Genomic DNA, 23,096 nt, shown 5'->3' with positions numbered 1-23,096 from the left:
GGCACAGCAGGCTTGGCAAAGCTATTTTGTCTTTGTGGATGCAAAAGGAGGAGCTTCTGAGCTCACTGGTGGCACTCCTGAAAGGCAGCCTGGTCTGGAATAGGGTCTCCTCCCTCATGCATGCAGCAGCACTGACTGGCAGTGCTCACTGCCACAGAATGGGGTGCTGGCACACACATGCTTGGAGGGGCTGTAGCCTCTGGTTCAGCCAGCCCTGGGGTGCCAGTCTGGGGAAGGTGCTGGCCCTGAGCCTGCTGTTGCCTACCCCTCTGTTAGCTGGGACTCGGCTGTGCTCTGATCCCATGGGATACGAGCACAGAAAGTTTTCCTGCAGATCCTTGCAGATCTCATGTAGCCCCCAGCCCTCGGTGCGCTTCACTTTGGTGTTGTTGTGGCTCCGTGCTGCTGCCTGCCCAGCCCAGGATCTGACCTGCCCTTTGCTTGTAGAAAGTGACCCACGACATGGACATGTGCTATGGGATGATGGGGAGCCTCTTCCGCAGCGGCTCTCGGCAGACCCTGTTTGCCAGCCAGGTGATGCGCTACGCTGATCTCTATGCAGCCTCCTTCATCAACCTCCTCTACTACCCCTTCAGCTACCTCTTCAGAGCCGCCCATGTCCTGGTGAGTTGCAGATCCTGGGAAGGTGGGCAGGGTTCCCAGAGGTGCCTGTGCTTGTGTTTATTAACACTTCTGCAAGCTCCAAGCACCGGGAATGGCACCTTGGAGGGTTGGGTGGTGGTTGAGGCACCGCAGGCCGAAAGGTCACCTTCTGGGGCTTGCTTCTGTCTGTCTCAGGGAGATGTCCTGGGGCTGGGACACCCTTTGTCATCTCCTCTCTGTCTCTTGTATGTGCAGATGCCACACGAGTCCACGGTGGAGCACACGCACGTCGACATCAATGAGAAGGAGTCGCCGATGGCCACGCGCAATCGCACCTCCGTGGATTTTAAAGATTCTGACTACAAGCGGCACCAACTGACCCGCTCCATCAGCGAGATCAAACCGCCCAACCTCTTCCCGCAGGCACCTCAGGAAATCACACATTGCCATGACGAGGATGACGATGAGGAAGAGGAAGAGGAGGAAGAAGAGGAGGAAGAGGAAGAAGAATAAGAAGGGAAAAGCAAAGCATCTCTGAAGACAGACCATGACTCTAGCAGTGATCAGGAGTGGATTCCTTTGTTGGGGCCCTTGGGGTGATGGGTTGGGGGGGGTGTGATTCTTGCAAAGGCACATTTTGGAAGTGTCCAGATACTTTTAACAAATTAACACTAATTAGGAGGAGACCCTTGTTTTCAGTTTTGCAGACGGTTTATAAAGCTGTTGGGTTCTGCCTGGGTGGTGCATTCAGATGGGCCTGCCCGCCTGGGCTGTCATGCTGCTCCCATTACATTAGGGATGCTGCATGTTTCTCCCTTTCCCATGGTGTGTTTCATCTGATCCTCATTTGAACGGTGTCCTGTGAACGGTTTTTGCCATTTGTTACATTCTCTGTGGAGAAGGAAGGGATGTGCTGGACCCTGCAGGAGACAAAATGATCCAAATCCTCCTGCCCTTTGGGTTGCTGCCCTTAACCCTCTGCTTCTGGGTTACAAACTGCCCCTCCCCGTGTTAGCCAGGGTGTTGCTGTGGTTTCCAGCACTCAGTTTACCTTCTGCTTGGTGTGAGTTTCTGTGTGTCAGTGGTTTGATTCCTCTGTCTGTCACAGATGGCAGTGGGATTCCAGCTCTGCATATCTGCAGCTGTACACGTTTCGGCTTGTAGATGCTTGTTACCCTCTCCCAGTGTTCCAAACTCTCTTTCATCATCGGCATGTGATGCATGTTTTCCAACACATCTCTCCAACAGCTGAGCCGCCGCACACTGTGTTCTCAACTCCTGTAGTTTCAGCAGTAATTATTAACCCAGGAGCTTGAAGCCACTGCTGTAGCATTACATTAGTCTGTTTTCCTATTGCTTATTACTGACCTTTCTGTCCACTCAGCTTTAGCAAAGTGAAGCATCCCAAAGGCAAACCCAACCACCACCTGGAGCGAAAGGGCCTGTTATTCCAGGGTGTCTGCCTAAACTAGGGAACAGCACATGCCACAAGGCCAGCACCTCATGGGAATTGGGAAGCTCCAGCGCGGCTGGCAAATGCCCTTGTCTTTGGCCTGGAGCACACAGAGCCCCATTGCAGGCTGCAGTGGCCAAGGAGGGTGATGGCTGCAGGGTTTGATATAGTCCTTGTGCTGGAAGTCACCCTGTGGAAGGCGCAGGGCTGCCCACAGCCAGACAACAGCACCCTGTGCTTTTCCTCCATGTCATGGTGCAGCCTCCCTTACTCCCCGTGTGCCGTTCGCTGTGAAGGGATTACAATGAGGGCCCTCTTGTAGTTAATTTGATTTGTTTCAGTTCCATAAACTCATCAAATTTCGGTTTTCCATTTTAAAGTACCTTAGGAGACAATAAAAACCAGAAAAGCCACACGACCACCATGGAGCAGGAAACGCTGCTGCTGGAGGGGCACTTGTTCCAGTCAATAAATGATGTTTTTAGAAACGCCTGGCGCTTTGGGGCGTGTTGCTGAGGTGATGAGGGTGGTGCTGGAGGTGGCAGGGTTAGCCAAGACTGGGCTGTGGGGATCCCAGTGGGATGGGTGGCTGAGGAAGAGGGAAGGATCTGCAGGAACTGGTTGTGTGAAGCACTGCTGAGCAGTGGCTGTGGGCCTGGCTTTAAAGGCTTGTCCGATCCCCAGGTCAGGGGGAAGCAATGAGGGGGTCGGGAGGCTTTTGTTATCACCTTCACCTGGAAGGCACTAGGAGACAGAGAAACATTTTGGCCTGGATTTAGAGTGAGATGGGGCTTTTCCATGTTGGGAAGGGCAACACCCCCACTCTGCCTTTAGCATTGCCCCTTTCCAGGGCTGGTTCCTTCATGGCCCACACTCATCAGGGCCTGCAACATGGTTAAACAGGACAAAATCTCCTGGGAAGGCCAGTGCAGCTGCAGCAATGGCACTGACTGGCCCAGCCAAAGGCTCTGTCCACCCTGTACCCACCAGGACAGGGCCAGCCCTGTGGACAGCACACTGCTGCGCTCAGCCCTCGCCCATGACCGAACCCCTCATATGAACCGAACCAGAGCAGATGAGACCCCACCATCAGAGCTACCACCGCAGGATGGGCAGGAGCTGTGGCCAGACAGAAAAGCAATGCTAAATGGCTGCAGGTGGTGGCCATCAACAGCGGCACATCAGGGATTGCTGAGAGCCCCACACCCAACACTGGGCCCTGACCCCTTGATTTTGGGGTCTGGAAAACAGCTCACTTGTACCCACAGTGATGCTGGCTGCAAGAAGGTTTGAGGAGCTGCTCCCGAGCCCTTTCACTAAAGGCCATGCTGGGCTTTGCTATGTTTAAACCTCATTTCTCCAAGTATAGCCAGTTGGATTTTTTAAGCTTTAGCTCAGCAGCTGGAGAGGGCGTGCGGCTGAGGGAAGGGAGGTCTGGGAGCTCCGAGCATTCCTCCTTACTAACTGGTCGCCACAAATAGCTCCTTCCCAGCCCAGGGCTATTTCTGACTGTGATGGGGAGAAGACTCTTCAAGGCTGGAGCAATGGAAAGTATTTGACCCTCACTTGATGGTGGGAAAGTGGTGGGAAGAGGGAGCCTGATGGACCACAGGCACTGCTCACTGCCCGGCCTTGTGCCGCTTTGCCCATCCCGTTGCTGCTCGGCATTGGTGTTGCAGTAAGAACCCATTGAGCAAGAGCCGGGATGAAGCCTTTTGCCCCGGCTGGCACAGGGGCCGTGCCCACAGCCATTTCCTATCCCACGCCAGTGCTGCGCACAAGGAGGTGCTGCCCTGGCAGTACCTGGTGTCTCCAACCAGCCCTGCAGAGCCCCTGGAATAGCCAGCGTGAGCTGCTCTCCCTGCAGCCTGTCCCAGCACCCAGGGATGCGCACGCTGATGCTCACTGCCGCTGGTGGCAGCAAGGCCTCAGGGACAGACCTCACCCCAAGCCCTGAGCTCTCCCTGTCCTGGGTTCTGCATTCCCCCCACCACGTGCTCACCCTCACCATTCCACAGGGATGGAGGGGACTCACAGCAGCTGCACAGAACAAACTGTACCAGGGACAGGACGAGGGTCACACTGCCCCGAGACACGGCCCTGGAGACATTTTGTGTTGGGGGCACTGTCAGCAAGGCAAAGTAACCAGAGATGCTCCCAGCTCCTCATGCTTGCACCTCCTCCTCTCCCAGCAGACAGCACCTACTGCAGCTGCAGCACAAACCCAGTATGGAGGATGCAAAGCCCTGTGCCTGTCCCTGAGCAGCACATACTGCAGCCTCAGTGCCTGAAGCCCCTGTGGTGTACATTGACAAGGCAGTTTTATAGGTGCAGAGCTCTCAGCTCACCCTGGGGTGCTCACCTCCTGCAGACAGGCCCTGGCAGGCAGAGCAATGCAGCAGCAGGGCAGGGGAGGGCAAGGTTTACCAGTGCCTAACACCCATGGGTACTAAAAGTGCCCTCGAGCAGGACTCACACAGTACTTGAGAACTGGCCTTTAGTGCTGGGGTCCCCCCCACTGCTGGCCTGGCCACACAGGGAGGCTGCAGCACAGCCTCAAGGACACAGAGCCCCAGATGTAGGTGCCTTTGCTCCAGGCACTGTTCCCACCCAGCTGCCACAGGGCAGCCTGGACCCATCCCACCTGCCTGCAGGGACTGGTCACTTGCATCCTCACTGTCAGGATGCTTGTTCTCTTCCTGCCCTGCTCCTCACCATAGGAGCCAGCCCTGAGCCTGCCTGCACATTAATTCTGCTTACATCCTGCTTGTGGCATCACATCCTCCACCCGCTGCAGGGACAGGCACACACTGGGCACAGTCCTCACAGGACCTGCTGCTCTGCCCACGCTGCTGACACGAGGCTGGGGAGCAGATGTGCCGGGGGACTGGTCCACCCTGCAGACAGGAACAGAGACAGAGGCACTGGGTGCAGGAAAACCACCCCAAGGCTTGAGCAGACACTGCCCAACTCTTGCTAGCCCCGGGTCTAGCAGTGCAAGAGCTGAGCAGGGCAGAAAGCCCAGTGCAGGGAGAGCACTGGGTGGAACGGCTGCGAGGACAGAGGGTGGCAGAAACACAGACTGGGTGCATGGCCAGGCTGCGGCTGCCCTGCAGGAAAGGGCTGGCTGCTGCTCTGCTGGCATGGCACTGAAGTGATGCTGGGCAGGGGACTGAGCACAGGCTCACCCTCCCGCTCAGAAACAGAGCTCTGCTGCTGCAGGCTCTGCACAGCTCTGCTGCCCAAGGCCCAGCAGTGGTGAGCAGACAGTGGCACTGATGCAGGGGCACAGACAGACTCCCTCCACCAGCAGCCTCACCACGTCCCTCGCTGGAGACCCCCGTCACACACCGCCTGGCAGGAACACACGCTACAGAGGCACAGACAGATGGCATCTACGCTTCCGGACGGACAAACATGATCTGTGGAGAGCAGGTTGTAAATAAGGGGGTTTTATTAGCGGAAGAAAAAGGCCCTCACCCTTGAGGGGGCTTCATAAAGTCAGCTGCTTGCATTGCCACCAGCTTCCCAGCTCCTGGTCAGCAGAACCACCAGCACAGCCCTCCCCAGCTTGAGGACTTACAGGCCCAGACCCACCAATGCAGAGAGCAAGACCTGGCTCTAAGGGGAACAGTATCCAGCCTCTCCATGGCTCTTGACAGCTGAAGTAGAGATTGAAGAGAGATGATGTGCCAATAGCAGAGATCTGGGTCAGGGATCATCGGCATCAGCCCCACCACCCGCGTGCCAAAATCCATCCCTTGGAAATGAGGAGGGGAGCATGGAGGAGGGAAAAATGCATAAACTGGAATGTTCAACAGAAAAAAAAATCACCATTTATCTAAAAAGAATAGAAATAAACAAAATGCTTTTAAACAAAATCACAAAATATACAAATAAATCTGGTACAAAATAAATAGGAAAGATTGGAAATCTACAACAAAATTGGAATAATTATAAAATTCATCGTATGACAACCAGTATATGAAACGTATACACTTCATTCAGGAGTTCAGTTGTGCTTATTCAGGTTTATGTACACACATGGAAATACTGTAGTCAGAACACTACAACTCTGGCAACCCCAAGTCATGTACAATATGATACAACTCGCAAAGACCACACACGATGGTGAACAGGACACAGGGAAGAGCCACTGGGATGGAGGGAGAGCGGGAGGACCACGGCAGCCACCAGGAAGGACCCGGCCACAGGGGCACGGTTTGGTGCAAGGGCTCCGGCTGCTCATGGCTTTTGGGAACACTTCTCAAGTATCTGAGTTCTCTGATTCAGTGTTTGGCATCCGGGCGCCTGCCCCAGGGTCCAGGTGTCCAGGCTGGCTCTGCAGCTGCACAAAGCACGTGCCAAGGGATCTGATTCCCTCAGCAGGGCCTGGCCCTGAACTGCTCATAAACCATCCTTGAGCTCAGGAGAGCACAGACTGAATGGGACCAATTGCACTCTCTGAGTCCCTTGAGCAGCATCTCCCACCCTTAGTGTGAGGCCTGAAGACAGGGTGGTGACAGCACCACCTGTTCCTGGCTGCTGCACAGCCTTCCCTCACCTTCCTGAACACTTGCACCTGAACCACAGCGAGAAGAGCAGAGGAACAGCCATGGCCGGTGCCACAGCAGCAGCCACGCTGCCCAACCCAAGCCAACATGATGCACAAGGACAGAGCACGTACCCTGGGTAAAAACCCACCGGGCCAAACCAGCCCAGCTCAGCCTGCTGGGACCTGAGACTTTGAAGCAGGGAGATGCTAGAGCTGATCTGGGCCCGGCCACTGTCACTTCTGTGAACAGAGGAGCTCACCAAGAGACCCCTCCGCCCTCCACACTGGTCTTTGGGTGAATCCAGAAGGCATGCGTTCACTATTGGCACTTCCAACCAAAGGCCTATGATCCAGGATACTTATCTTACACCTACAAGTTTCTAACTTTAATTTTGATGGATTTGGTACAACAGTGATGCCCAGAGGATTAAAGAACACCTCCTTTATAAAGCTCTGTGTTTACCAAACAGCTGAAAGTGGATGCTATGCTGATTTGCCAAGCACCAAATGCTGGGATCATCTTTTCCTCCCCAGCAAACCCTGTTACTGACCTGCTGCACTGCTTCCAGGAGAAGATATAGAGACATCAGATCCATGCCTGGAGCATCAGAGCCACCTGCAGGCACTGGTTTGGCTCACAACAGCTGACAAACCTCAAGCCTGCATGCATGACAGGCAGCAGCTTCTGTCCAGAAGGGCCAAACCTCTCCTGCTGGGGGGAGAACTAAACATCAAGCACGTCATTAGCCAGGAATCTGTGCTGGAGGGGTGCGAGCAGCCCGGGCACTGTCCTGTGCAGGACCCCAGTGATCAGCCCTGCTCACAGGAAAACAGGGCCTGAAGGAGAAACCTCAGGAGAGCAGAAAGATGCTTTCCAGCTGGAGACAAAGACTCGCAGCTTTGAGTACCATACTTGTGAGGTACAGAGCGGCTCGGGAGCCTGACCTCAGGGTAATGAGAACAACAAGATGTCACTTTGAATTCAATGCTACCGATCTGTGAACCACCTCCGTCCACCACCTGTACCGTGCTATGGGCTGGAGGCAGCTTTCCAGCACCCACTTCCCCATCCCTGCAGCTCAGGGAAGGGCGCTGGAACAACCTGGTATTCCAGGCTTCCTCCTAGGGAATGCTCTGGCCTCCTCAGCTTCTAATGAGCAGCAAATATGCACAACCAGACCAAAAAGCTCAACCGTACCACTTGGACCTGCAGCAACAGCCTCCCCTCACCTGGAGACAGCCCCAAGGTCGTGACCATGAAACTAACTGCAGTGGAACACAACCCAGCTTGAAGCTAGACTGCAGGACAAAGCAAGACACCAAGCAGGACTGACCGGGAGGCTCTGGGGGAAGCCGTGGATACCAACACATGGGAGTGAGGTATCACCACAGAGATCAACACACAACACACCAACAGGAGACCTGCAACTGAGGGACCACGTACAGCAATACAGCAGGGATAAGGGTGGTTTCCCAGCCCAGCTTGCAACACAGAGCTTATTCTCTCTGCTGGTCAAATTAGATGAAGGCTGCTCTCTCCTCCATGCCATGAAAAGATGTCCAGCTTTCAGTCCTGTTAGTTAAGCTTGTAATTTCACTATTGGGCCAAACCAACCCTCAGCATCCAAGGACCATCCTTTGCATCTACTTCGAGCCCCAGTGCAGAGCCAGGCAGCGGGGCAGGCACTGAGCCCAGGGCTGTATCACATCCAGCCATTCAGCACATGCTGGTTTTCTGCTTTGGGCCAGCTTCGCACATGGCAGTACACAGTATGAACACAGTATGACCCCTAAATGCTGGTCAGATACCTTTGGGATGAAGCCTTGAGTGAGTCAGCTGCACAACAGGTACTCTTTGAAGCATCCTTTCCCATCCCACCCAGCCCCAGTTTTCTGCTGGGAGTCCAGACACTGGATAACTTGACAACTGGTACACAGATACTAGTTTTAAAACCACAGGCATGTGTATTAGACATCATATAAAACATGGTACATCTTTCACGTGGGAATGATTTCTATAGATAGTGTATTTCAGCACAAGGAGGATGCATGTTCAAAGGGTCCTGGAGAACGTGGCTGTATTCTCCATCATGTAGGATACTTACATGGGATGCTCGTGAGGAGACAGCGCTGCTCTTTGCCATCCACACCCCTTTGGCTGAGCTCTGCAGAGATCACAGGAAGCACCCCTGCTGCCCAAGCCGCCCCTCACACAAAGCTACCTCTTTGGTATTCTTTGAGCTGATTTGAGCCAGAGCCTGACACCACCAGTGCCAAAATCTCATCCTCATCTGAGCTGGGTGCTGAAGGCTGAGAAGCAGTGATGGGTGATGTCTATGGGCAACTATAGGCAACTTGCCCTGCTCCTCCTGAGTTTTCTCCAGGTCTGAGGTGAGTGCAAAGGGCCATATCCTGAGACTCCTGCTCTTGCCAGCTCCACCACACAAAAAGGCACTTAAAGAAAAGAACAAAAAACCAAACCAAACCCAACTGCAGTGAGGATAAGAGGAGTAGGTCCAGGAGAAGAGAGGAGGAACAGACCAGTGAGCACAATGTGAATGAGTGGCTGACCCCTGTTCTAGCAGGGCCAAAGAACTACAAGCCTTGAGCAGCCAGATCCAACTACCCCCTGCAGATCTCAGCATCATCCCACAACTGCTGATTCCAGAGCAGGAGTGTGCGTGGGGGCAAAAGAAGCATGAGGGGGAACTAACATGACTACAGGCTTGGAGCAGAATTGGAAAGCAGTGGAAAGACCTGTCCCATGGGGCTTGCTCTGCTGGTGCTACTGGATGGGGGAAACACCTCGTCCTGCCACACTGGCCTTGGGGCCCCTACTCCCTGCCAGCACCCCTTGTCCCTCACCCATCCTGAGCTCTGCCGGGGCAGCAGCCTTCACCTGCACAGGGATCTCAGGGAGTGGATAAGCTCAGAACAGAACAAGCAGCACTTTGTAAACTCTGGAGGGTCTGAGCTTGGGCTCTACAGAGAGGCCAAGGTTGGTTTGCTAAGGCCCCCCAGAGCCCTCTCCACTCAGAGCTAGTGTGCTTCGTATGATCTCCACATCACCAGAGTCAGTCTCATTCGGAGAAAGATTCTCACTGGAAAGCAAGAACGTTCCTTCACTCTTTACAAAGATTTGGCAATAGACAGAATTAAAAAAAAATGATAATCATAGTTACAACAGATTCAGGTTCATTTCATTTAAAGGAATTTCAACCAACAGGAGTGTAAAAGTTATAATTCACAGTTGTGCATTTAAGATATTAGTGTTGAAAACCTCACTTCAAAGAACTCTTGTGCAAAATTGTATTGACAGTAGAAACCATGGCTAGATGCCCCCCCAGCCTCCCCGGCCAGCAGGCCTCTGCCTGCCTCTGCCTGCGCCCAGAGGCAGACAGACGAGGGGAACAAAGGCGGCAGTAGCAGTTGACATAGGAAGATGCAGTATCCTTTCTATGAGTCAAAGCCTGGCCGAGGTCTGAGGACAAGTCCAACAATTCCCAAAGCCACCAGCTTGTCCCCTGTGCCGTGGCAACGACAGGCAGCCCTGCCACACATCCTTATGGCACTGCAGTATGGCATCTGAGCCCACCTGCATGCAGGTGGGCAGCCAGCAAGGCAGAGAAATCAGAACCTTGCTCTGGCAAGACACCCCCTGCAAGGGCACAGACTCAGACACCACAGCATCTCCACTGCAGCTGGAAAAGCCAATTCCCGGCGCCAGCAAACGCCATCAGGAGGCTCAGAAGTAATCCTGAGCTGGGCTCCTCTGCTTGTGATGGTTCCCACCGCGAGGGCTGGGAACCCCTTGCATTTGTTAAACAGTAAAACTGTAAATACCCTGAGAACAGGGAGACTGGATTCTTTCCCCTCCGGGGAGAGGACCATGCTTTGTTCTTCAAGCTAATTAATAGTAGCAGCTCCTAACCCCTCTGGGTCAGGTACATATTTTCCATATGAAACACATCTATAATCAACTATTTTTAAGGAAATTATTTCACTTTCCATTACTGGATCTGTACAAATGATGAAAAACAGTCATGCAAAAAATTGCTTGCAAATTCTGAGCAGTGCAGCATGGGCAGAAGCAGGAGGTATTTGCTTTGGGATCACATGGCTTTGGTTGGAAAAAATTGGCGCTTTCTTTTTTTGCTTTTTTTGGTATTGTTTTTTGTTTTTCTGAAAAAGGAACACAGACACTGACACAAACCCATAACCTGCCGTAAGGAGCAGAAGTCAGATCCAACGAGCAACCTCATCCCACAGAGAGAGCTGCCTTGACTTGAGCCTTCCCTCCCTCGGCAGGTTTGACAAAACGGATACTGCATCTCAAGCTCACCACCGTGTCAAACACTTCGGACCAACTTTTACATTCAGCAACGCTAGGTAAAACCTGGTGAGGTGGGTCCCTCGCCAAGGACAAACGCTGGAACATCTCACCAGCTTGCTTTGCAGGAAAGGTGCAATACTGGGAACAAGCAGGGCTCAGGTCAGCCCTTGCCAATGCTGAGCTGTGTGCTCTCAGCGATGGTGGGCTGGTGTGTATCAAAGCGAGGATGGAGACTATGGAAATGCTTTTAGATGGGACTCAAAAATGTTAATAAGCTAAAAGTAATAGTAAAGTCTGGAGCCCTGTTTCCTCCTCACTGGGTGCACACACTAGATCCTGTGCGATTTCTATGCCCCCTTGTGGGGACTTCATCCTCATGAGTGGCTCCAATGAGGACGTGCACCTTTCCCACTGGGGAGGACAGCAAAAATTAGGACTGCTTTCTGAAGCCAAACAAGAGAGAAGACACATGCACAGACCGAACTGGCTCTGACCCACACACTCCCCTTTCCTGCAAGCAGATCCTGCAGCACTATATTGCACCTTTCCAGCCGCCATTCACAAAGACAGACTATGGGAACCTCTCCAGCCTGCAAGCAGGAGAGACAGGGCAGGCACAGAGTGAGTGCTCTTGCAGTTGCATTTGGGGCTGGGGGCTTCTTTGAGGGTCAGATGAGATTATCTGGATATAAAGAAAGGAAGGGAAACGCTACATAGCCAGGGGCCATGGAAGGGTCTCCAAACAGAGAAACTGCAATGCCTGATTTATTTAGTCACTCCAGATACCAAGGGCAAAGTTCACATTTTGTTTGAGAGCATGAAAGGGAGAGAATCAGAGGGAGATGACTTTTTTTTTAGTTCATTTGAGGATGTAAGACTCCATCTGCAGGAGTGGGGAATGTGTGATGCACAACAATGGTGCCTCCTGCTTGCACCCATTCTGCACTCAGGTTGGGCCCAACACAGGGTGCCCTGCTCTAGTGGCAGCTGGATGGGAGGCTCTCTGCTCTACTACCACAGTGATCCCTAAAATGGCTGTTAAAATGGGCAAGAGAGAAGGAAATACACTAAAATCCACTCAAAGGCAGGAACGTGGCTGGGAACAGCCTGGAAATGAACCTCTCCGAATCCCTGAAGTGCAATACACTCGCGTCCGGAAAGTTTTGTCAGTTCTTGGAGAGAAGAGGATGGTCCCAACTCCTACAGCAGAGCCCATCCTTGCACTGGCAGAGGTTTACTGTCACCTGGAGGATGTACTTAGGGCATAACTGTAGCAGCATCTTTTGTGTTAATACTTGAGATTGAAGTGGGGTGGGGACTGATGTTCTTTAGCAAAGACTGCACATCTGCACACCTGGCTGAGGTGCAGACCGCTCCAGCACATGAGTGCTTAAAACCTTCTTATTTTGGGGTGCACACATTACTTCACCATGCAACTGTCAGGAACATCAATTAAAAAATTGCCCAGTTACTTCATTATGGAAAATGATGCCTGGCTTTCATTCCATGAGATTGTAGTTTTGCCTTAACTCCTTCCCCCTCAGCATCACCTTAAACATAACATAATGGAGGTTACAAAACTGTAAGTGTAACATCACTTTTGCCTGTTGTACAAGGAAACCCTCCGAAATTTGAGACACCATTAAATACCAAAGTAGCCACTCCTTCCTTGAAACGTAACTGGAAGAATGTAATAGTACTCATCCCTTGGCCCTCCAGGTGGTTGAAACCAGAGTTTCCCTAAAGCTTGCTCATTCTTAAAACACAAATGACATACAAGTACCGGTTGCTAACTTCAACAGGGCCACAGAAAGGACCAGAAAGGGGTGAAAAGAGGCCTAAGGACATTGGTGCCAATTCACAAAGCCACAACAGAGCCCATTTGAGGTTCAGGAGGGACAGAAACAATTTAAAACTCTGTAAAATACTTTTTAAAAACAAGATCTCTCTTGAAAAAATAACTGGAGGAGCTTTTAAACTTCTCCATATGTGTTTGAGGAGGAAAAACCCAACAAGGATCAAAAATACAGATAAAAAATAAACACAATTCTATTTTGCAAGAAGTATTTTCATCGTTCTCAAGGGTGGCTCACCATTCCCAAAGTACAGTTGGGGCTTTATTCTCTCTTGCTCTTTGCTCCTTTCTTTCTGTTTCTCCCTCTTCTGCTCCCAGAATGGACACAAAAGTCTTTGGTCTCAGAACACTGGATGCAGCACAGTGTTGCAAGCACATACTAACGGTGTTCACACTCGGGGAGGAGGCAGGAAGGAGCAAGGGCTGGTCCTGCTGAGGAGATGGGATGGGTGGGTTGTAGGGAGTCAGCTCCTAGATGGCTCCTTCACTGTGCATACTGTGGTTGGGCTTGTTGTGAGTCACACAGTTCTGCTCGTTCAGCAGGTTTGCTGTCTCATCTGGCAAACCATCATGCAGCTCCGTAAGAGTCAGTTCGATTTTAGTGTTTTCACTGTCCGAGGACTGAGGTGTTTTGTCCATCCGGGATGCCATCAGGGCGTTTTGGTACTGCTGTCTTGAGATCTGCTCCAAGAACAGAAGGAATAAAAGCAGTCACACTTCTGTGTCTCCTGTGGGACACACTGAGAAAATAAAGTGCCCTCCCTTTCCAGATGATCACACTTCAAACCTTCACCACACTTCAGCATGGTGACATTTTCCGACAAGGCAGAAGCACAGAGCTGTGCAACCACCATGCTGTTCAAAGGCAGGGATTTATTCCTATGCAGAAAAATTTTAAAATCAGCTCTCCATTTCTTCCTAATCATGCATATTTTTAGGGCCAGAACCAGAGTTCAGTGAAGTCTTTCTCCCAGCTTCAGTGAACTCCTGGTGCGGCTCTAAGAGTCCCCAGCCAGAGAGTACAAGCATTACTGCTCTTGTCTAGGCCAGCAAACACAGCAGGAGCTACAGCCTTATTCTGATACAAAAGAACATTCAGTTCTAGGAAAGACTGGGATTTCCATGGATATGACTCCAAATCAGTCTCTGCAAGAGCCGGTTGCACTCAGCAGAGCAGTCATAACTAGAGCTGGCCTAGAGCACAGAGTGTTACTGCCCATGATGCCCCAGAGGCAAGGAAGCCTATAGCCCCATATATCTGCATATGGTGGTACAGGACAGAATTCCTCCTGCAGCCACAAGCAACCTGCCCCATAAACTCCTCCAGGTCAACCTTCACAGCCAGGACAGGCAGCAGGATGCACGTGCACTGGCAGCCCTGTGTGCTACAACAGCAGTGGATCATCTCAGCAGGAAGGAAGGTGGAAAAGGTGAAACAAGGCTTTTAGAAAACTGTATGTTTCAGTAGCAATGCAAAAGAGAGACTGGAAATGGAGAGAGCCAGATGGGCCAGGTCGCAACTTCAAAAGCAAAATCCAAAACATGCATGAGCAGGTCTCAACCCTGGTTTACAAGGTATTAACTGAATAAATGCTCATGTGGCATAGTGAAAACACTAATGTTGAGTACTCTGTCCTGTGTGTAAAGCAGAGTGATGCAAAAAGAGGAGTGCGGGTGAGTGCAGAGGCATGAGACAGTTTAGCATTCATTAGCCTCAGTATGAACACAATGAGAGTTGGAAGGACTCCCCATAAGCCAGCATAAGATGAGTAGCTGCTCTGTATAGCAGATTAGCCATTGAGAGCTGCAGTGAGAAACACTCACCCAGTGATAAATACTTACTGATCTAAGCCTTGAAGGCTTGACCCATCAACCAGTACAACTGAATCTGTTGAGTTCTCAGTGCGAGACTGTATTCTACTGTTAAAATTTGGCTACAAGAATAATAGATTTAACATTCTAGTATTTCTACTCTATTCCACATTCCTAATATTGACTTTGACAGAAGCTGAGTTCACAAATCATTTGAGCTGCATATAAAGAAACTGTGAACATGCATTTAAGAAAAGCATCAAGGTCAACTTCTGGCCATGGGACGTCAGCTTCCCTGGACTCTCAGCTGGGCTGGAATTGCTGCCAGCATTAGCTGTTCCTCAGCTCAGCTAGACTTCCTATCCCACAGGACTCACACACATTTCAGTGTGGGATGCACCATGCTGGGAGACAGAGATGTATTCATGCAGCAACTCACTGGTAGGATGAGACATGAGCCTAACATGTGAAGTTAAGATAAAGAGAAATATCCAAGACTTCTCCAAGCAGAAGGATGATAAGTTGGAAAGTAAGATCAAGAACCCCAAACTGAAACCAAAATCAGAAGTGAAAAAAAGCTGCAGCCAACAGAAAATGTCTCATCCCTTAGAAAAGGACACTGGTAATGAAGGATCTCCATTTCTGATGGCTCCAAAGGCTTCACAAAGATATGTCGTTCATGACTAAAAGCAAAGAGAGGTTATTTTCTATTATCTTTCCTCAAGGGACCTGAAATCCAGAAATTTATGTGACCAATCTACTTATGAGCCTAAAGGGGAAGAATGGTGAAGACAAATCAATGGACAGCAGATACTGGGAGAAAGTAATTTAAAGTTATTTTCAGACAGCTGCTTTCATACTCTTGTTTACTCACAAGGCGATCTAAAGAGACCTCCCTTCCCCAGGCTCTCCATCCTACCAGCCAAGCCCAGCTTTCCAGCAGGGCCTTTCTAGCTTTTTTCCTACCTTGACAAACTGAATGTCTGAGATTGCTTTCACTGAGTAGTCCGGAACATACACTTGGAGGAAAGATGCATTCAGTTGGTTGTTGCTGCTCCCTAACGTTGGTGTCACTGCATCGATGCGATCACTTCGGTTTAAAGAGTCTGAGTGATTCAAGCCGCAGGGCCGAGGTGGAGATTTATTTTCAGCTGAGAAACAGGCAAGAGTGAGAGATTTCTTAAATCAAGTAAGAAATATTTAAAGCCACCAGTTTCAAAGGGACATAATACATCATGAGGTAGCACAAAAGAACTGCAAGTACTTTATCCACTGATAACTAGACATGCAGTTAAACAACCCAGGTACTCTGAAAAGGTACAATTTGAGGCCAGAACTGATAGCTGACACCAGTGAATATGCCTTAAACAAACCTAGTTGGGTTTATGCTGCAACGTGCCCTGTGCACAGCTGGTGACAGTGCTTCTTCAGCTGATGAGTGGTAACCACCAGAGAAAGGTCACTTCCCAAGGCTCCCTTACAGAAGTTCTCTATAGTAAGACCATGCTTAACAGATTCCTTTATTTTTTTCTTACTAATTTATAATCATAACTCCATACCAGTCTGTTCCAGCTAACCCTTCCTCCCTTTTATTCCATCTGGTACCAACATATGCTTTATTCCCGGAATTAGAGCAGACATTTTCAAATCATAAGTGACAGCGTCCTCAGTGGACCAGAGAGCAGTCCACATGGCTAATTCAATGTTTCCCCAAGTACCTCCCAGTGCGTAAAGGGGCAAAAACTCTGTGAAGGAGAACAAGCTCCATGTGGTACATGCCAGGCAGCAAAACAGGGAAACCAGTCCGGGTTACAGAGAAAAATCTGTGTCCAGGAAACGAGTAAACTGGAGACAACATTTTCTATTACGGGCCTTTAACCACTGTAAGGTTTCACTTGAAACCCTCACAGCCGTCCCCTGTGAGTGTGACTGGCCACAGTTCAGCTCAAGTAAATGTGCTTTCAGGAAGCCACAGACATTCTGCATCCCTAACTTCCACCCACACAGTGACCCAGAAGAAAGGAGGGCAGAAATACATCCCAAGATAGATCCCAAGCCCTCCTGCTGATGGGCTTCTCCCTGGGTGCACACACAGTATATGCTGATCTAAGACCTGTCTTTGGGACTGGTGAATTTTTTGATCATAGTGCAGTTAAATTTCATTCAACCAGCCCAAATTTGATGTAAACGATGCTACTCAACCTTCACATGACCCCCATTCTCAGCTGAAGGACCTTTTTCATATAATCTTAACATACAAAGCCTCTTCAAACAAACTGGCAATGGTATCCTTGCAAGCTTTACAAATTCTTTTTTTAAGACTTCACGATATATAAACTTATTTCTTAACAAAAAACAAGAAAAAAAACCCACACCAAAAACCTCCCTAAAATTCAGCCTTACCTCTGCCATCTAATCACTATAAATAAAATCTTTCCTTGAGCAAATGAGATAGCCTGTCCTACATCCCTGCATCCAGCCTTTCCTAAACCAAACACTTTAGATGTTTCTAGATGCACGGCAAAATTGCCCTGTTTTTTATTTCTCACTTGCAAGTCCTCTGACATCTTTAATTTTAGAAAAGGGAACAGAAAAATACAGGTTCTGACAATTAGGCAATTTTTGTGCCGTTTCTGCACTATGGAATTAGTGCAGGTCCCTATGGCAACACCAAGTACAGGCTTAGGGGGAAGCACTCCCCTGCAAGGTTTTCCTCCACACCAACTTGCCATCTTGAAAGCCACAGCAGGCTGCAATAACTGCTGCCAAGAGACAAAGCTCTATCTTCACACAGAGCTTGAGGCTGCAGTTCCCACTGGACAGCAAGGAACTGTGAAGGCTGGGTGCATTTGCCCTGTCTTTCCCACTTGCATACACAAAATTCATCTGTGTGTGACAAGAACAGCATCATTGCTGCTCAGCATAAAGGTTTCCCATCTGGAACAGCCTTATACTGGTGTGACTATATCTGCTCTTTCTTTTCATCCAGTTCTTACAGTACATTACTAAGAAAAAACAAAGGAGGAACAGAGAGCAATGTGACAAAGCATATATTAAAACAAAAACAAAAAAAATGGGACAGGTGAAACAAAGGGACAGAACAAAAAAGTATGATTACTAAAAATCTGAGGGAAAGGACATCACTTCTGGACCATGTAAAGTCAGGAAGGGAGAAGGGACGTTAATGATGGATGAAGCAAAGATACAGGAAGGGCAGATGACAGAGGAATACCAGGCAGGTCCATGTTTCCAGGACAGCACCCTGCCAGCCTCCTAGCAGGTCAGTCCTGATCTAAAGAGGTCTTTTCTAACCAGATTTTCCCATATCTCACCTTCCTATACAGGGGATAAAGACCACAAAAGACACAACAAACCATCAGTACAACTGTGTTATGAATTTGGAGTTAAACAACAGGATCCTTTTTAGAAGAACCCAGCAGAAAGTGTGAGTTCCTTCAAAACTAATACCACATTGCCATAGTGACCAGGCTTACCATATCAGTGCCTTTCAAAGGAGACTCTTCCCATTATTTTTCATTATTGATTTTTCATTGAGGTTTTTTTTAGTTGGAAAAAGAGCTGTGAAAATATGCTTGACATTTATACTGAAAACAACTTGCATGCGTGAACTGTATACTTATTGTAGCAAGGAAAAGGGGGAAAAAAAAGGAAGATCTGGCAAAACAACAGAACCAAGCTAAAAAAGATAATCAAAGCCTCCGAGCTTAAAAGAAGACCATCAGGTACTTTAATTAAAGAAAGATTAAACTTATCCCCCTTCTCTGAAGTTTAGCAGCAGGAAACCTTAATAGGGCAGGAGAAAAAACCCCTGCAGGGCAACAACCTGTAGTTCGTTTGGAATGTGCATGAGCCTAATTTAAGGACTGACAGTGAAATACATTTTCAAAAGGGAAAAAAGAAGAGGAGGAACATACAGGAAGCAGATGGTGAAAGTTTATGAAACGCATGATATGCATTAATGTTTAGGAGATGTTGCACTTAAATATGCGTATCATTATCTTGTTTGCTTTTAGGTCTAGAGAAAAACATTTCATCTGAAAAAGAAAACTTCAAAAGGAAGAAATATGTTCACTGTGGCCCAAACTATTTTAGGATTGTGCTTTTCCAACAGACTTTCTTGATAGGTTTCCATTTCTCTCAACTATTCTGTGCATGCAGTGACCCTTCCCAATTTCCAAACGCTCAGTCACAGCTCAGAGCTCTTTTTGGCCCAATTTGTTCCCTTCTTGGTCTCTGTTCTCCAAAGGGATTTCTGTGTCAGTCAACTTGGTTATTCAGCAAAGAAAGGTCTTTAGTAAAATGGGAACTGGAAAACCCCACAGGAGGTCCCACAACCTTCTTGCACATTCCATTGCAAATCCATCCATCACTGTGTTGGGCCATGGCATTAACCTCACTGAGAGAACACTCACAGCTTTTGAGGAATTGAAATGGCCAGACTACACAAACCGTAGAATTTATCTGTATGAGGATATAAGGATTTTTTCATTAAAGAGGTTTTCCTTTTATAGCAGTTTAGCAGCAGACATTCTCCTCTGCCAAATGCATTTTCTTCAGAGATCTTTAAGCCTCAGCTTGGGGGAGAAAACCTTCTTTAAAAAAAAATCTTCCCTTCTAATTTTCCACCAGTGCACATATGAGAAACAAGAAAAACCACACATTATCAAATACATTTTCTTCAACGTGTTTTTAGTTCTTCCCATTTTGATGGCTCTGTTACATTGCTACCAGTTACCACAAATGAAAGTCCAGGATACCTACCTGTGAGGCATAACTCTGTGCTGGACTTCTCCCTAACAGGTAAAGGGGTCAGAAAAATACAGACTGCAGCTGACTTTTTATGGCATCAGGGCAGTCACAAGAATGGTGAAAATAGAAGCATGCGGATTTACCTGGAGAACCTGCTGCTAACAACTCTGTTCTGCTGACAACAAAGGTACGAGACAGGGACAAGGGAACTAGAAGAGGGAGAGAAAAAGGATGAGATCACGACCAGAAAGGCGGCAGCTATCCACACTCGACAGGGGAAGGAGCCAGTTCACACACTGAGGAACTAAAACCAAAGGGGCAAATCAACTGTGAAAAAGTAAAGGGTTAAAACAAAAGCAAAACCAACAAAAAAACCAATTAAACAATTTTAGGAATAAATCAAAAACAAGCCTAAGGAATTACAGTGAAGTGAACAACTTTCAGTTGCTAATTTGAATGACTATCCAAGCACAGAAGAGTCCATCAAGGTACACTCAGTTTTTGAAACAATTCAAAAGAAGCAGTGGTGCCCACTCCAGCCTGAAAGGCAAAGAGTTAAAACAAGCCAGGAAGCTTTCATGGATGCTGCTCCTTACAGGAGTCTGACAAAACCAGAAATAAAACCAAAAGACACTTCACAGTTCTTCAAGTTTTCAGTAAAATGTCAAGTGAGGCTGTGATTCCCTAAGCTCTTCTTTTTCAGGATGGGAACTGTACTGCTCATCATTACTGCAAATCCTCCCCCAGCTCCAGTTAAAGAAAAAAGCTTCTTTTGATGGGTTTTGGGTGTTTGGGGTTTTTTTTTTGTTTTATGTGTGTTGTTTTGTTTATGGGGTTGAAAGTGCTTGTTTGGGGCACTCTTCAAGGCTTTACTTTCCTTTTACTGACTTCACATCTCAGGTGAGGTAAGCAGGCACACCAAGTCTAATCAGGACATACAGAAGAGCAGTTTCTCTTGTTCAGAAATTACTTATAGTTCCACTGAGCTTTCCTGTCTACACTGTGCAACAGGAATTTCAGGATGCTACAAGACATCATAATACAAATTCTCTAACACCTGGAGGAAAAGCCAGTAAAATAAGAGGTCTACTACTAGTAAAAGTCAAGCAGTTGAAGGCAAACAAATCCAGTGTTGGCCAAGAATACTTCAAAATACTGCATATCCTCAAGTTTGACATGACAAAATCCAAGACAAATTTCAGGGTACACGGAGGAGCTCATTTGACCTCACGGGACTTGGGGCAACTGGTATGGCTGTGGGGATGGTGAGCAACACACAAAAAAAACCCAGCAACCCACACATGAAAACATTCAAACTGAACAATGCTGGCAAAACAGATGCCACAAGTGATTCCCAAGCACAGGTCTGGTCGAGAAGTGACCACGTCTAGCCCAGCTCTGTGCTTGGCCCATGTGCTTCTGCAAAAGCTGAGCTGCAAAGTTGAGGGTGCAGTGCAGTGGTACCCAGGTGACCACTGCTCTGCTGTCGCTCAGTGCTCTGCAAGCTTTCTAACTTGCAAGCCTCAAAAGGTATGAGCTCAACCGATCAAATTAAAGTGACATAATGAAGGAAGAATTAGTCTAGTAAAAGTGAACTCATGCATCCAAGAGAAGTAATGTTTAATAAGGCTAGACTCATAACCTACAAAATCATTTTCATTCCAGTGACATTTGCTAATGTATATACACATATATACACATACGCAAAGGGAGTGCTCATGAGTATACAGCTAATACAAGCAGCCTCTCAAGTGGAACATATACCCTGCTGTGACAAGAGGACCTGATTTCAGCATGAAAAATGTCTCTTCCTGTAGCTAGGCAAGCAGCTTTGTGTCAGCAGATGGCCAATGCCAGGACCAGTGCCCCAGCTCTCCCCAACAGGGCTGTAGAGATTCCCAGTTGAGGCTGAGATCTTAGAAATTACACTGCTGGCACCAAAATACATCACCAAATGCTGAAATACAGCACTGTAGCCTACTTTTGGTGGATTATAAAACAATCCCCCAACCTGAGCCTGTGAAGTGGTAGCTTGTGCAACTACCACTTGTTTGCTGGGAATTGTCTCACATCTCAGTGGGAACCAGCTCACACTTTGTCCTCAGGCACGAGCTTATCCCCCTTGCTGGTTTCTCGGATACATTTCCACACAAGCTGACAGGAACAATCACTTTTCTTGCACTGCTGCCCCCCTTTTCCTCAAGAAGGCTTTAAAAATAAGACTGGTAAAGAAAAACATCTCCAGCCTAACCGGGCTTTTGTACGTGCACCACTAGATGTCCTTCTGCCACTGATTATTTATTCCCGCTAATTCCCTGTTATCCTACAGTGAGCAAAACGACAAAGCTGTCCTCCAGTACCACATCACTCGTTAAGGCCAGCACTGGCATCCTCCAGGAGCTGGCAAACCACTGTGTTTCAGAGACAGCGCCAGTGTGGCCACCGGCCAGGGCCCTTCCCAGGGATGCTGTGCCAGGCAGGCAAGGAAGTACAGTTTAATTCAGCCCAGGGACACAGGTGAGTGCCCTGAGCAGCCTCCTCCTGCTGCACTCACAAGACTAGCAGGCTTGTGCAAGGAGAGCATTCCAGAAGCAGAAGGTAAGAGGACATACCTGGAGATGCTGTGAGGGCCATCACCCCATAGTAGGAAAAAGCACCAGCTTCAAACTTCATCCCCTCTTTCCCAGCCTCCACTTCCACCTTCCCCTGTTAAGGAAAAGGAGAGAGAGCTGCAATTAAAAGGGACTGCAGGTCTCAAGGCACAAGAGCAAACTTGAGCCCTGAAAGCTAGTTTTGCCTGACATTCCTAAACAGTGTCATGGTCCCTGCAGTATATAAGGGTGCCTGAACAGGGACAGACCCTTCTGCCCTGAGCTATCCTGGTCTTTGGTGTCCTGTGGCCAGCAGAAGTCCCTGCAGAGGAGTGGAATCACTTCAGAGTGGTACTATTGCCCCAGTCCAAGTGTTGCCAGGCTGCTTTCCCTCAATGCAGAGTGAAAAAACATTCTCCCAGTATATAAGTATATAAGTTTTTAAGTATATAAGCTTATAAGTAGCCCAGACATCTGGGGTCTGGGGAAACAGATGTTCACAAAAAAGTCCCACTAACACAAAGATAGGAAAGGGAGATGGAAGACAACACACAAGGAAAAGATTCCCACAAAAACAAAGTCCTTATTCCTGAAGGAGCAGTCTTGGGGCTACTTTGGTTTTCTTGGTTTAGATCAGTTTTACATGTTCCAGCACCCTTAAGATCCTACTCTTCTGCAGGGTCTTATCTAGAAGGACCTTTGGTTGCTTCCCAAGCTGTACAAAACTACACTACCACGGAAGTGAACCCAGTTCTTATGTGGGCTCAATCAAATGTTGAACATCAAGTCCTGCAAAGGACTCTAGAACAGAACCCACCATATCAAACACAGCTGTAAAAATCCCAGTTACTTCGGTATACAAGTAGCTAAAAATAATTGGCCACCCTTATTGGCATTGCACTGAGAGTTACAACACATCACTGGAGACAGAAAAAATCTCATGCAGTTTTCAGGCTAAACTACACAAAAGTTGGGGTTTTAGTCAAACAACATAATTACCTGCAGTACTTTCCTTCTGCTAGGCTGGAAAGGGCAGAGGCTGCCTGTCCCATGTGGACCAAGTAGACTGAACATCAACTGGACACAATTGTGTCAAAATGAGCCCAAAAAGGTAGGTTTTATTT

General features: G+C 48.5%; 2 protein-coding genes across 3 annotated transcripts in view; one reads left to right on the top strand and one right to left on the bottom strand.

The window, feature by feature from the left end:
• Positions 1 to 2,538, top strand: part of NT5C2 (5'-nucleotidase, cytosolic II) — a 60,281-nt gene extending 57,743 nt beyond the window's left edge. For both annotated transcript variants that reach the window (XM_034062228.1, XM_031053845.2), the window contains 2 exons: positions 448 to 624; positions 859 to 2,538. In XM_034062228.1, coding sequence (XP_033918119.1) covers positions 448 to 624; positions 859 to 1,116 — 435 coding nt within the window. In that variant the 3' untranslated portion in view covers positions 1,117 to 2,538. The remainder of the gene's footprint in view (positions 1 to 447; positions 625 to 858) is intronic.
• Positions 2,539 to 5,492: 2,954 nt separating this feature from the next.
• The window catches only part of CNNM2 (cyclin and CBS domain divalent metal cation transport mediator 2), a 123,500-nt gene continuing 105,896 nt past the window's right edge, over positions 5,493 to 23,096 (bottom strand). Inside the window, exons 5-8 of the mRNA XM_005154549.3 lie at positions 21,994 to 22,087; positions 19,525 to 19,590; positions 15,578 to 15,762; positions 5,493 to 13,480 (exon numbers count right to left, since the gene is read on the bottom strand). Of these exons, the coding sequence (XP_005154606.2) occupies positions 13,271 to 13,480; positions 15,578 to 15,762; positions 19,525 to 19,590; positions 21,994 to 22,087 (555 nt within the window). The 3' untranslated portion in view covers positions 5,493 to 13,270. The remainder of the gene's footprint in view (positions 13,481 to 15,577; positions 15,763 to 19,524; positions 19,591 to 21,993; positions 22,088 to 23,096) is intronic.

The sequence above is a fragment of the Melopsittacus undulatus genome, chromosome 4 (genome assembly GCF_012275295.1).
Source record: "Melopsittacus undulatus isolate bMelUnd1 chromosome 4, bMelUnd1.mat.Z, whole genome shotgun sequence".
Lineage (NCBI taxonomy): Eukaryota > Metazoa > Chordata > Aves > Psittaciformes > Psittaculidae > Melopsittacus > Melopsittacus undulatus.
This window is presented reverse-complemented; position numbering and strand designations above follow the sequence as displayed.